Source organism: Psammomys obesus, unplaced genomic scaffold, assembly GCF_907164565.1.
Source record: "Psammomys obesus unplaced genomic scaffold, mPsaObe1.curated_primary_1811, whole genome shotgun sequence".
NCBI lineage: Eukaryota > Metazoa > Chordata > Mammalia > Rodentia > Muridae > Psammomys > Psammomys obesus.
The window spans coordinates 17,139,339-17,154,140 of NW_026596125.1; the positions used below are offsets into that span (position 1 = coordinate 17,139,339).

The 14,802-nt window shown below is 41.7% G+C and overlaps 1 protein-coding gene across 4 annotated transcripts in view; it reads left to right on the forward strand.

The window, feature by feature from the left end:
- Atrnl1 (attractin like 1) overlaps nt 1-14,802 on the forward strand; it is a 527,893-nt gene that overhangs the window by 72,626 nt on the left and 440,465 nt on the right. For all 4 annotated transcript variants that reach the window (XR_008722856.1, XM_055630013.1, XM_055630014.1 and 1 more), the window contains exons 16-18: nt 8,128-8,309; nt 11,149-11,362; nt 13,275-13,463. Coding sequence is in view for 3 of the 4 variants with exons in the window: in XM_055630013.1 (XP_055485988.1) it covers nt 8,128-8,309; nt 11,149-11,362; nt 13,275-13,463 (585 nt within the window). In the remaining variant the exon portion in view is untranslated. The remainder of the gene's footprint in view (nt 1-8,127; nt 8,310-11,148; nt 11,363-13,274; nt 13,464-14,802) is intronic.

Here is a 14,802-nt window from a genome sequence, read left to right on the forward strand (position 1 = left end):
ACACTTGTCCTGGGTCTGATCCTAGTTGGAATGCTTTGAGGTTTTCTCTGCTTAGTCTGGTGTTGGCTGTTGGTTTATTGTATACAGCCTTCAGCACATTGCATCTCTAGTTTTTCCATGACATTTAGTATGAAGGCAATATTGGATTTTTCACAGGATTTTTCTGCCTCTGTTGAGATGATTGTGTAATTTCTGTCTTCCAATCCATGTATTGGTTACTTTCCCATTGTGGTAGTAAAATACCATGGCCAAGGCAACTTAAACTAGAAGGAGTTTGTCTGGCTTATGAGTCCAGAGAGATGAGAGTGAATCACAGCAGGGAGGCATAACAGCAAGGTGTCTGCATGAAAGCAGGACCAGGAAGCCAGGAGCTCATCAAAAAGCAAGCAAAGGCTTACAACAGTAAGCGATTAGCCGAGAGAAAAGGCTGGAAGTGGCTGGAGGCCTTTATACTCAAAGCCCCCTCAGTGATGTGCTTCCTTTATGAAGGCTGCACTCTCTGAAGAGCTTCACAGAGAACCAAGTGTTCAAATATCTGAGCCTTTGGGGACAGCCTGATGCAAAATGGATTTAGTTTAACTTTAGAAGTTTCTGTGGTCTTTCACAGTCTGAGCACTGTTTAAAAGTCCACTGTGACTCCGAGATTCAAGGCTGTCTCTTCATTTAGCCCCTGTAAAATCAAAGAGCAAATCGCATTCTTCCAGCATGTAATCTCACAGGGTGTATGTGCAAAGAGGAATGAGGGCATAAAGAGGAAATGTGGAACCAAAGTAAGTACTCAGATGCTGGAGACTGGTAGACATCCCCCCCCCCCCCCCCGGGAAACCACCACAAATTTAACAGAAACACTGCATATCTGGTAGACATTTCCCCAAACCCTGCCCTCCCCCCCGGAAACCACCACGAATTTAACAGAAACACTGCATTATGAAGAAAAGTGACTTGGTATTATTTCAATCCTGTAAGACCCGGAAGACTCCTGCATACGTGGCCTCAACATGGCAAGAAAGCCATTCTGTGTTTACTCAGTGACAACTGAAGCTTTTTCAGAGACTTCTGTGCTCTAAGCAGATTACTCCTGGCACCCAAGTGACTCTTTAGTGTGTTAGTGTCATGAACTGGGATCCACAGGAGCTTTTGGTGTGTATGTGAGGGAAAAGCGTGGTGTAAAGATGCACCTCACTGTGAGTTTTCATTCTGTCCACTGTGGGGTTGGCTAAGGCTACGAAGCCAGCATTCTAAATTCTGGGTCCTATAACTGTAGGAGACAGTTATAAAATTTGGCAATAGTAAGTTTTCTGGGGGCTCAGCAACCAACATAAGTTAGAAAACAAATACTAAATGAGTATGAGACTTTTTGGCAACCCCTGTATTGAACCCTGTTACTTCACTGCAGCCTGGGTTCTCAGCACAGGTCATGCTCTCTTCACAGTAGTACCAGAGATGCTTCATAAACACTTGGGTTCAGAATCAAGACTATTGTGTGTTAGAAACTGTGGTGTTTTACTGGATATACAGAGTTTTCGGTTCTTATAGAAACAATGATTTAATTACAGTGCTTTTAATATTTAGCCATTGTAACTTCTCAACATGTGAATTTCATTTCATTTATTTATTTAATTTATTTTTATTTTTTTTTTTGGTTTTGGTTTTTTGAGTTTCTCTGTGTGGCCTTGGCTGTCTTGGACTCTCTTCGTAGACCAGGTTGTCCTTGAACTCACGGAGACCCGCCTGCTTCTGCCTCCCCAAGTGCTGGGATTACAGGCATGTTGCACGACTAGCATATGGATTTTAAATGATTATTTCTTTCTATTGTGTTGTGTTGGAACGCTTAATTTTATAGTTGCTCCTTAGATTCCTGACTTTATTTAAAAAGTTTGTCTAAAATGAACATTGATATTAAAGCAGAATTTATAACAATTTATGAATTGTTCTTAAATACACTTCTGCCATTTTGTACTATACAATCATGAGACATGGTGCTCTCAGGAATCATGACTGTAAGATCAAGATGGCTGTGAACTCAGGCAAGCACTGGAAATGTTGTGTCCTAAAATATTAAATGTTCAATCAAGATTTAATTTTTTGTGTAAAAATAACCAAACACCTATCTCATTAGTATGGACATTAGGTTTTGCCTTTGATAAATGGAGACATTATATATAACATCTTCTAAAATGAAATTTGTTTTGATTTATTATCAGCAAATGTTTAATTTATAGACCTATTTTCTTTATCCATACATTTAGAGCCGTGTAAGTTTTTACTCAGCAAAAAGGACTTGTATGAGTTACCTGTCTGCTGCTGTGGTATGACACTGACGCCAAGGAAGAGTTTATTTGTCTTATGGTTCCAGAGAGTTTGAGTCTGCAAGAGATGGTCTTTCTGCAGAAGCAAATAGGAGAATGCAGTATAGATATCGTTTTGAATAGTTCAGCCTCCACTGACTGAATGCAAAAGCAGATATGCTAGTACAGTTGTCTTTATGTCTGACATTAATGAGACGTATAAAAAAGTAAAACAATGGCACAAAACTAGGTTGTTTTAAATTTGCTGTATGTAATGGAAATAAATCCCCTCATGTCAACCCCCAATTTTATTATGAAAAATTTAAGAATATAGGGTGTGAAACACTTAGCGAGGATCCCCAAGCCCTCCCGAGGAAGCTCCAGCTGACACCTCTTCCCACCATCTTTACAGCGACTGTGGTGTTCACTGTCCTCCATCCGTTAGCCCATGTTAGCTTTGGGTGTCAGGCCTGGATAGGGTCTTCAGGGTCGTTCAGAGATTTGGGGATACATGCCCCTTAGGATGTCTGCGAAATTGAAGATGTCCTAATGCTCAGAGATTGCATTTGTGCTAGGACTTCAGTTTATTATCCTAAATCAATATGTTTATGTTAAATACAATTAAATCAATGTGTGTAACGGTATAGCAAAAAGGCTGGAGTGACTCTCATGGTTTCTGAGAGTTAAAGACATTTGAGAAGTGCTGTGGTAAGCATTTGGTATTGCTTTGAAGCCTGTCATGTAAAGGAAGAGATTATATTTCATATGATGATGATCTAGAGAATGAAATGTTCTAGAGAATGGTGCTTTTAAAAACTCAATATAGATTCTGGATACAATCTATTGATGAATAGTGAAAGACATGAAGACATAAATGTGTAAAATATGTCAGAAAGCAATGATTCTATTTTAATTTTTCATTGTTCTATTTTCCTTATTTTATTAGTTCTTTGATTTTTTTTACAGTGCATTTTGAACATATTCACTTCCTTACTCCTCATTTCCCAACTCTTCCCAGATCCACCCCCTTCTCAACCCACCAAACTGTTCTCTAAAGAAGCAAAACCAGTCAAGTTCCCTTTGTGCTGACCATGGACTCCCACATGTAGACCTCACAAAGCAGGACCACCCACCAGGGCCCTCACTCTTAAAGGAAATGGATTTCCTCTCCGGGCTCCTATCTTCCAGCTCCCTAACTGGTCTACTTCCTCTCTCCATGCTTGAATTTGGATGGTTTGTCTTTGCACAGCTCTTGTGTACTCACTCTTAACAGCTGTTTGTGCTGTCTTCTCTTTTCTTTCTTTCTCCTTCCTTATGGATCACAAGGAAAATGATAACAAAAGATAATTGCTTCATCCTAGTATTTATTATGTTTATATATATTGCTATGTTTTATTTCTGAGGTCTCACACTGCAGTGAAGGCCGCCGTTGAACCATCACTGTAGCTCAGAATGGGCTCACACTCATAACAGTCCCCCGAGGAGTTAATATTTATGGGAAAGACTCACTCTCAACATTCTTAGCAGTTCTACACCTAGGAGTGCACTCTGACTCCTTCTCCTCCTCCTCCTCCCCCTCCTCCTCCTCCTCCCCCTCCTCCTCCTCCTTCTTCTTCTTCAATTTTGTTTTTTTGTTTTTTTTTGGGTTAGCTTATTTATTTGTTTTCTTTCTAAATAGAGAGAAAAAGAAAGAGTCCTGATTTGGGTGGGTAGAGAAGTGGGAAGAAGCTGGGAGGAGCAGGGGAAGGAGAAACCATGCTCAGAATATATAGTATGACTTTTTTTCAATTAAAAATATGTCGTTCTGTAGGCTGTCGTTTTGTTCTGATGACAGTGTCCTTTGCTTTACAGAAGCTTTTCAGTTTCATGAGGTCCCATTTATTGATTGTTGATCTTAGAGCCTGTGCTATTGGTGTTCTGTTCAGGAAATTGTCTCCTGTGCCAATGAGTTTAAGGCTCTTCCCCACTTTTTCTTCTAACTGATTTAGAGTGTCTGGTTTTATGTTGAGGTCTTTGATCCACTTGGACTTTAGTTTTGTGCAGGGTGAAAAATATGGATTTATTTTCATTTTTCTGCATGTAGACATCCAGTTGGATCAGCACCATTTGTTGAAGATGCTGTCTTTTTTCCATTGAATGGTTTTTGCTTCTTTGTCAAATATCAAATATTCTTAGGTGTGTGGGTTTATTTCTGGGTCTTCTATTCGTTTCCATTGATCCTCCTTTCTGTTTCTATGCCAATACTGTGCAGTTTTTATTACTATTGCTCTTTAGTACAGCTTGAGATCGGGGATGGAGATACCTTATTTGTAATAGCCAGAACCTGGAAACAACCTAGATGTCCCTCAACGGAGGAATGGATACAGAAATTGTGGTATTTTTACACAATTGAATGGAATACTACTCAGCAATCAAAAATGAGGAAAGCATGAAATTTGCAGGCAAATGGTGGGATCTTGAAAAGATTGTTCTGAGTGAGGTATCCCAGAAGGAGAAAGACACATATGGTATATACTCACTTATATAGACCTATAAGATATGATAAACATAATGAAATCTATACACCTAAAGAAGATAAACAGGAAAGAGGACCCAGGGTTAGATGATCAATCCTCACTTAGAAAGACAAATGGGATAGACATTGGACGTAGGAGAAAACAAGTAACAGGACAGGAGCCTACCGCAGAGGGCCTCTGAAAGACTCTACCTAGCGATGTATCAAAGCAGATACTAAGACTCAACCAAACCTTCGGCAGAGTGCAGGGAATCATATGAAAGAAGGGGAGTTAGTATGACGTGGAGAGGATAGGAGCTCCACAAGGACCAAATATATCAGGGCACAGAAGTCTTCTATGAGACTGACACTCCACCAAGGACCATGTATGGATATACCCTAGAACTTCTGCTAGGATGTAGCACATGGTAGCTCAGTAACCAATTGTTTTCCCATAGTAAGGGGAACAGGAACTATTTCTAACAGGGACTCAATGGCTGGCTCTTTGACCTCCCCACCCCGCCAAGGGAGGAGCAGCCTTGCTAGGCCACAGAGGAGGACTTTGCAGCCAGTCCTGAAGATACCTGATAAAACAGGGTCAGATGAAAGGGAAGGAGGTCCCCCCTATCAGTGGACTTGGAAAGGGGCAGGGAGGAGATAAGGGAGGGAGGGAGGATTTGGGAGGGAATGAGGGAGCGGGATACAACTGGGATACAGAGTTAATAAAATGTAACTAATAATAAAAAATTAAAGAAAGAAAATAATAAAAATCTATCATGAAGTATATGATCTGTAGATTGAGCTAAATCCGACCAGGATTGGGATGCAGGATAGGAGACATGGGATGGGAAGGAGAGGGAGGGGACAAGGAGGCAGGAAGACGGACCAGCCAGGGCACTGCAGTTCAAGTTGTTTTATTTGTGAGGCTGATGGGTGTCAAGTTCCAATCAGTACTGGGCAGATGAGTCTCCTCTTGATTCTTTATGAGGAAAGCATTTGGTTTCTTTCTTTTCCAGCCAAAATCATTGCATTTGTTCTTTTTATTTTTATTACTATTATTTTAATTTTTGGTAGGGTCTTACTATTTAGCTCAGCCTGTCCTGGAACCTAGTCTCTGCTGCAGTTTCTCCTTGACCTTCGTCCTGTCTCTGCCTCCAGAATGCTGGCGTGGTAGGCCTGGTATGTCATGATCAACTTGCCTTTCTTTTCTTTTAAAGCAGTCTTATCTCTGTCAGGCTTCTGTCTGCAAGCTTAGCAGAGTATCGTTCATAGTGTCAGGGGTTGGCAGTATGATAGGGTGGGTCTTTGGTTGGGCATTTCCTCAGACTCTGCTCCCTCTGCTCTATCTTTATCCCTGCACATCTTGTAGGCACAGTAAATTTTAGGTTGAAGTTTTTGTGGTGGGTTGGTTTGGTGTTTCCTCCCTCTACTAGGAGACTAGTCTAGTTAGAGGGTGCCCTCTTCTGTGTCTATAGCCTCTGCTACTAGAAGTCTCTTCTTGAATCCCCCCATATCCTCCCGGGGGCCTGCCCTGACTGAGGTCTCCAGCTTGTCACGGAGATGTCCCCACCCTCAGTTTCTCTTTTCTCTACAGGCCTCTGTCCTCTCGCCCTCGCTCTCCTCAGATCTGATCTCCACCCTCTTAACTCTATGTGCTCCCTCTCCTACCTTGTTCCCTCTCTTCAGCTACTACCTCTCTCTATTCTGTTTTCGATTCTGAGTGAGATTTAAGCATCCTCCCTTGGGTCCTCCTTGTTACTTATCTGCTTTGGGTCTGTGCCTCATAGTAACAGATATTGAAACTCACAGCCAAACATTGGTCAATACGTAGGGAGTCTTGGGGAATAGTAGGAGGAAAGAGAAAAGAGGAAAGACTTGGAAGTGACTGGAGCTCCACAAGAAGATCTACAGAGCCAGCTAACCAGGGCCCAGAGGGTTTTGCTGAGACTGGAGCATCAACCAAGGACCATGAATGAACTGGACCTAGGCCCCCTACTAAGATGTGGCAGATGGGCAGCTCAGGCCTCATATGGGTCCTCTGGTAAGGGAAGTGGGACTGCATCAAACACGGACTCACTTGCCAGCTTTGTGATCACTTTCCCCTGCCAGGACTGCCTTGCCAGGCCACAGGGGCAGAGGACATGCTCAGACCTGATGCACTGATGGGCTGGGGTGGATGGGAAAGGGAGGGAGCTTTCCTTCTCTGAGGAAAGGGGGAAGTGGGTGGAGGAGGGAGAGAGGGTGGAACTGGGAGGGGAGGAGGAAAGGTGCTACAGGATGTAAGGTGAATAAAATAAATAAATGAAGAAAGAAGCAGTCTGATCTCTGATCCTCTGCACTTGCGTTATGGCTTTGAGCTTAGTGTTGGTATGGGATTCCTACATGTGGGAAGGACCGAGTCTCTGGTTCCTGTGCCTGCCCTTGGGCTCTTTTCCTTCTGGTGGTTTGTCTCGCCTTGCCCAACTTCGATGGGATAGTTTTTCTTTCTTTTCTATTTTATTTTATTAAAAAGGAATGACTGAAAACTTAGTCACTAGGGTGAAGGAGAGTAACAGCTGCACTGTAATTTATGCCTGCTGGAGAGGAAGCCCCTTCTCCAATGGCGTCCAGACAGGTCACATGTTCAGGGGTGGTTGGCCAACAGGTACTAGACTCTTGCTTTATTTGGTTTCGGTTTGTCTCTCCCTCCTGCCTTCGAATGGTTGTTTCATTTTGTTTCCTTGGTTTTGGAGTGTTTGGGTTTTTGTTTGTTTTTTGAGTAAGAATGTAAGCTTGCCTAAGTAGGGAGAAAGAGAGGATCTGGATGAACTTGCAGGAAGGGAACAATATGACCAATATATAAATTTAAAAATTGTTCTAAATAATAAAATAATGTGATCCTTTGTACCTGGAGTTGGGATGAGTACAGTAGTGACTGTTTTTGAGAGGCCCTGTGCTCATGCCTGGACTACGTGGAGGTCTTTGGGTTCAGTGTAGATAACAGGGGTTGGAGAACCAGACCTCATGTTTAAGATTCCAGGAAAGGCCAGCCATGGTGATGCCTGCCTTTAATCCCAGTACTAGGGAGGCAGAGAGCAGCCTGGTCTACATAGTGGGTTCTAGGCCAGTCTAGGACACACAGTGAGATCTTTTAACACAACGAAATAATTTTAGGAAAGGATAAGGATCTTACTTTTACTCTTCACCAAACTATTACATAAGCTTTGTTTGGAATATTAAGAAATTTTTAAAAAAGTTATTTAAAAAATGTTAAAACAATGGTTATATCTGTAATTGTGAAACAATTGGAAAAGAAACTTTTTTTTTTTAATAATGTAAAAGTAAGAGGCAATTTTCTTTTCATAGCTCACCTTTGTGGAGAAGGCTGGAACCATGTTGGGGATGCTTGTCTTCGAATCAATTCCAGCAGAGAAAGTTATGACAATGCCAAGCTCTATTGCTATAATCTTGGTGGAAACCTTGCTTCCCTGACAACTTCCAAGGAGGTAGAGTTTGTGTTGGATGAAATACAGAAGTACACACAACAGGTATGCCCTGGGGTTCTCCATGCGATGGACACGTGTGACGATGCATGGCTCACAGATTTATGACTTATTCTTACTAAAGGCATTTAAAGTAAATGTTTTTCTGAAGGATGGGCAAGTAACTTATTACCATGTGTGGAAACCCATTAGTGTACTTGGTAGCTTTCTGCCGTAGGAGAGCGTAGAGATGCAAAGAAGTGCTGTTCTCAGAGGGTGTAAGAGGAGCTGTTCCCAGACAGTGTAAGAGGTCCTCTTGACAGTGTAGCGGAGGAAGAGACAGGAGCAGTTATTCTTGAGTGTGGTAATTGCCATGATAGACACACACACTCAGGGTGCCTCATGAAGACAAGGAAGGAGAGGTAGGCACAGTGTGAGCTTATGGAATAGTGCTGGAGAAAAGCTGGAGCCAGCATCCATAGGACTCAGAGATGTTCCTACAGAAACCAGAAGAAGCCTGTGTTTTGTTTTGTTTTTTCCTCATCTTATTTAAGAGCTTCCGGCATAGTAGGTCTGTGCTAGTTGGTGAGGAAGACAGAGACCTGTTGGTTTTTACACTTTAGAAATATATAAGTTTTTTTAAAGTAAAGTTTTATGGTAAACATGTGGAATGTACAGAAAAGATTTGCTATTTTTTACGACATTAAGGGCTTTTTTTTTTGTCATATCGAAAGCTTTTGATTTGCACACTCATGTTTTGTATTTCAGAAAGCACTACAATGTGTCATTAAAGCTCCATTTATTTTCCTGTGTTTAGCACAAATTTCTTTTGGCTGTTATAAAATAACCACAAAGTTGGTCATGTGAACTCTGTATTTTAAGAATTCTCATAGCTTCTAACTTCTGTCACCTATGTTTGTAATCTGTAAGGAGTGGATTGCAAACTGAGATTTGCTTGATTGCTGAGTCTCATCATACAAATGGTGTTTTGTTTCCATCAGAAACAACTTTTCACAGAATTTCAAAGTGGAAACTTCTTCAAGGTGACATTTCATTAGGCATATCTCTAAGTAAAATGAATTATATCCTGAGTCATTGCAGCTGCACAGGCTTAAGAGAACCCTTCCTTGGCCAATAAAGATCGACAAATTCATGCACTTTAAAGAGATATCTTGGGTCAAATGATCATTTAGTTATCGGAAATGGCTAATGGAATGTTACAATGATTTATGGTGTGCTGCAGTGAATTTTCATAATACAGCAATTTATCTTTCATTTTCAACTGCCTGTCTGGCTCATTTACTGAGTAATAGTTACTTTAAATCTTTTATCACTGGCCTCATTTTTGTTTTTCTTCCTTTTCTTTCAGATTCTTATCATGATGAGTTAGAGAGTAATATTTTATCTTAAATGGCCTTTTTTGGGCTATAGATAGTTAGGAAACATAGGAAGAGTTGCTAATCTGAAACTTCTGTTTTGGATTGATTATCTGACTTGTGTTATTATAGAGTATGATTTAAAAAGACAGCTTTTTGTTATCCTAGTATCTCAGAATGAGTGTTTAAGATACAGAATTATAATGTGAAGCAGCGTGTGTGCTTTAATAATTGAAAGCATTGCTAAACCCCACCTCACCGTTATGCCAGAGAGTATACAATAACCAATTTATTCTAAGACCGTTGTTTATTAAATTTTATTCATTAATTGCTATCTACACTGTATTATTTTGGCAATGTGACATGCATTGTCAAAGTGAAAATTTATAAGGTAATTTAATTTTATTCAAGAAATAGCTGCTGACTATATACAATGTGAAACACATTATATTTAGATATACACTTGCAAGTCTAAAGGCGGATGATTAACTTACCTCCCTTGGGCCATTTGTACATGAATACTATATGTAAACATCTTATTTCTGTTGATAGAGACTAAGATGTAGTAACATTTTTATTCTGTTTTACATATATAAAAGAATTAAAAGAATGATGCTTTGACATAAATTTCCTTCGTTGTGACTATTAAGTAGCTTAGTGATTTAGAAGATATATTATCATGTGTTAAAAAAGAGGTGTCCATACTCTAATGGAACATTGGAACTTAGATTTAGAATGTATTTTTGCTTTTAAATAATGATTAAGATAAATTATATAAATCTAGAATCGATTTTGATTTCATGCCAAGCTTGAATGGTCAGTGGGACTATTAAGAATGGTTGTGCTGCTTTTGAGAACCTGCGCTTATCAGATGTTTTAACATGACAGCCAGACTCTGTCTGGTCCTTGTTTTTCCCGTTAATGAGCAGGTGATGTCAGTTTTCCTAAAACGGCACACAGGTCCACACTTAGCTGGGAATCCCGAATGGGCAGTCCTTGGTGTGACATCTTCATTCAGCATCCACATAGATCTGTTGATTTTGTTTTCCGTTTTTGCACAGTACTGGTACTTGATTTCTCTGTGGTTCCAAAATCCATAGCTGATTAAACCGTATGCCTGATAGTGTTAGTTACAGTGGTGGCACTGTATTTATTCGTTTGTTTGAGATAGGATCTTACTGCGTAGCACTGGCTGTTGTAACTCCCTGTGGAGGAACCTGTCTCTGCCTCCTGAATGCTGGGATTAGAAGCGTTCTATAATCCCATTTTATAGGAGAGAAAAAAAAATGAAGAAAGGCTAAAAAAAAAAAAAAAAAAATTCATTCAGCCCTGTAGCTAAGCTCAAAAAACAGTGCTTTCAGAGCAGTGTTGTGATCTGTGTCATCCTCCAGATTCCACTGAAATTATTATTGGAGTAAAAATTATTAGAAAGGTCGTTCCAAGTGTTTTCCAATGTGGTATTTAGTGACTAAGTGATCCCATGCAGTACTAATGCTCTGATGCTCTCGTGGTCCGCGTCCTCCTTGCAGAAGGTGTCGCCGTGGGTGGGTCTGCGCAAGATCAACATCTCGTATTGGGGCTGGGAGGACATGTCCCCCTTCACCAACACCAGCCTGCAGTGGCTTCCGGGGGAGCCCAACGACTCCGGCTTCTGTGCCTACCTACAAAGGGCTGCAGTGGCGGGGCTCAGAGCCAACCCTTGCACGGCCATGGCAGATGGCCTTGTCTGTGAAAAACCTGTTGGTAAGTAGTCACGCATCAGCCTTTCTTCACTTGAGTGTGTTAGCCTGTTGCCCAGCCCTCCTTTCTAGAGTGCAGTGACTTGTACTATCCTGTCTTAACCCCAGGTGCTTACTGATATTAGCATAACTTGTACTGGTAAATTTGTAGTGTTCTTTATATATATATTCTTAAATTTTACTTATGTTTCTTACAAAACTTTAATTATTTTATTTTATTTTGTATGCATGAGTGCTTTGCTTACATATACGTGTGCACAGACCATGTGCATACCTGAGATCTGTGGAGATCAGAAGACAGGGTCAGATCCTTTGGTAATGGAATTACAGATGGTTGTGAGCCATTAAGTTCTGGGAAGCAAACTGTGGTCTTCAGCGAGAACAAATGCTCTTAAGGGTGGAGTCATCTCCCTGCCCACTGTATTCTCTGTATAACCTTTGTTTCTTAATTGTTATGGTGCTGTCTAACGGTCTATCTGGAAAAGCCCAGAGCATTTCTGTCTAATCGTACCTAGGCCTAGGTCTGGAATGTTGCCGCCTCCAGGACTTACTGCTGACTTAGCTCGCCCTTTCTAGATCTTCCTGATATCTGTCTGTCTGGTGCAACTTAGCTGTTCTAGCTCAAACCCCTTTCCAAGCTGACTAATTCAAACTGGCTTCTCTTGGCTCCTTAAGTTGCTCTGCTGGGCTTCAAACTAACTCTGATGATTTGTTCTAATCTCCTGGCTCCTCCTTATTCTCTGGCTTCAACTGCCCCTGCTGACCTGCAGTGAATTGAGCTGAACTCGGCTCTCCCAACTCCACTGCACTGCACTCACTCAACCTAACTGCACCAAACTCAACCCTGCTCATCTGAAATGACTTCCGTCTCGATACTCTCTCTCCTGCACCGTACTCTACTCCCTCAACTCTACTGCACTGCACTTAAGTAGCTTCTCTTTCCTGTATGTTCTCATGAGAATTGGGTTCATCCTGTGTCTTTCTCATTCTGTCAAATCTTTCTCTGATTCATCACTTTGTCCCTTAATGAGACATCACTTCCAAACACGGCTGCTTCATCTATAAACTAATCGACTCTACATTGTTTGAGATTAAAGGTGTGTTCTAAGGGCATGTCTGTATTCCAGCCAGATCATACTGTAGTCCAGGGTGTCTCTGCCTTGTGGTTGGATCACGTAGACCTAGCAGGTCTTTGGATGTGATCACAGCAGCCATGTTGCTGGATTAAAAATTCTCTACATTTTTCATCCTAATGTATATGATAGCTGTTGTATTCCGTATTAAGATTTTGTAGTATGTCGTATATTGTCACTTGTGTATATCAAAGACCTAGTCACGGCCTTTCTTCGGTAAGATGTGGAGTGCTTATGGAGAGACTTGGGTCCGGGAAGTAAACAGTGCTGGTTCTGCCCACCGAGACAATTGAAAGGCCTTCTCGTGTTACTATGCAATTGCAGCTTACAAAACTACACATCTTATACTCTCGAAAGAATTTAGAAAAGGAAAGGAATTCTATATTTTCAAATTTAGTTCTAAATTGGTACACATATCAGCTCATGTTCTAATGCTTCAGTCTGCTCAACTGAAACTTTTCGTTTAAACAGTAAAACAGATGAACCCCAGGCATTTGTGTTACAGTGAATTCCAGGGGCCTGGAGAGTGGCCTGAGCAGATGTGAGCACTGGCTACTCTTCCGGGAACCCGGGTTTGATTCTCAGAACCCACATGGCAGCTCATAACCACCTCTTACTTCTGTTCCTGATGTGGCGACTCCTCCTCTTCTGGCCACGGCAGGCACCAGGCAAGCCGGAGGTGGCGTACCTGCATGATCAGGGCACCCAGACATGCAATTGAAAATTAGAAATTAATTTAAAAAACGAAGTTACCAAATAACTGCCGTTACCGATTTGCTGCAGTCAGTCCGAATCAGAATGCAAGGCCATGCAAGAAGCCGTGCTCGCTGAGGACGTCCTGTTCCAACTGCACCAGCAATGGCATGGAGTGTATGTGGTGTGGCAGCACCAAGCGCTGCGTGGACTCCAACGCCTACATCATCTCCTTCCCCTACGGACAGTGCCTCGAGTGGCAGACCGCCACCTGCTTGCGTAAGTACAGGTGGAGAGAGACTTAGTGCACAGGGGCATTAAAATAATGGGGAAGAACACTGCCACAAGGAAGTCTGGAATCTGTGTATTAGTCTCTGACTTGGAGTGTGTGTCATTCTGAATTTACCACGCTATTACCATTTTACCGCCATGTTTGACCCATGCCCTGAACTCAGAGTTTCTCGACAGTGCTGTTTGGCGTCTAAGTGTTCCTTGGTACGCTCTCCTTCCCTCCACCCCCTTTTTCTTTAGGCGGGTGATACCCCTGAAGAATTGACACTAGTTGTTTCGTGGGGTGCTCAGCTCGTGTTTGTCTAAACATTCTTTACATTGCTAGATCAGCTCTACACTGTATTGTTAAGAAGGGTGTGTGTAGGTGGTGAAACTGTACAGTAAGACTTCCTGTGGGTGTGAGCTGGTGATGGCAGCGGGGAGAAGCTGGAGATGGTCTCAGGCAGTTATCTGGAGGAGTGGGACCACAGGAACACATGTAAGGGAGGCTTTGCTCGAGCGATATAGAACCATTGCATCTGGGTGGTCCTACGTGGTGGTCCACACGGCCACATAGTGCTCAGTGCAGGAGTCACTCACCGAGCAGCACCATTAGTGTTGAAGGCCCCGGGTTCCTAGAGAGTCACCGGTCTTCAGTCCATGCTGGGACCCTATGAAGCGGAGTCTGGTTTAAATAAAGAGTGGCAGTTGCAGCACAGAAGGATGTATCAATGAGAAGCCAGCACAGGCAAGCAAGCAGCACTATTTTCCTTGAATCTCCTTAAAAATTATTGAAGGAGCACTTAATTGAGGGCTTACTTATAGTTTCTTTGGGTTAGTCCACAGTCATCATGGCAGGGAGCTTGGTGGCAGGTAGGCAGGCCTGGCGGCTTACATCAGGCCCACAAGCACTTGGTGATGTGGGGTGAGGGTGGGGGCAGGAGAAAAAGAAATATTGGGCCCCACATGGGCTTTTGAAACCTCAAAGGTGACACAGCTCCTAATCCTTCCTAAACAGTGCTACTAACTGGGAAGCAAGGATTCAAATGTATGAGCCCATGGGGGCCATTCTGTTATTTTTTTTTCCTTTTACTGAAAATATTTTTTTCCACACATAATACATCCTGATTTAGAGTTTCTCCTACCTCTACTCCTCCCATTTCTTCTTCTTCTTCCCTTCCACCCAGATCCACCCCTTTCTGTCTCTCATTAGAAAATAAACACACTTGGGATAATATAATATGATATAATGATATGATATGATACGATATGATATGATATGATATGATATAATATAATATAATATAATATAATATAATATAATATAATATAATATAATATAATATAA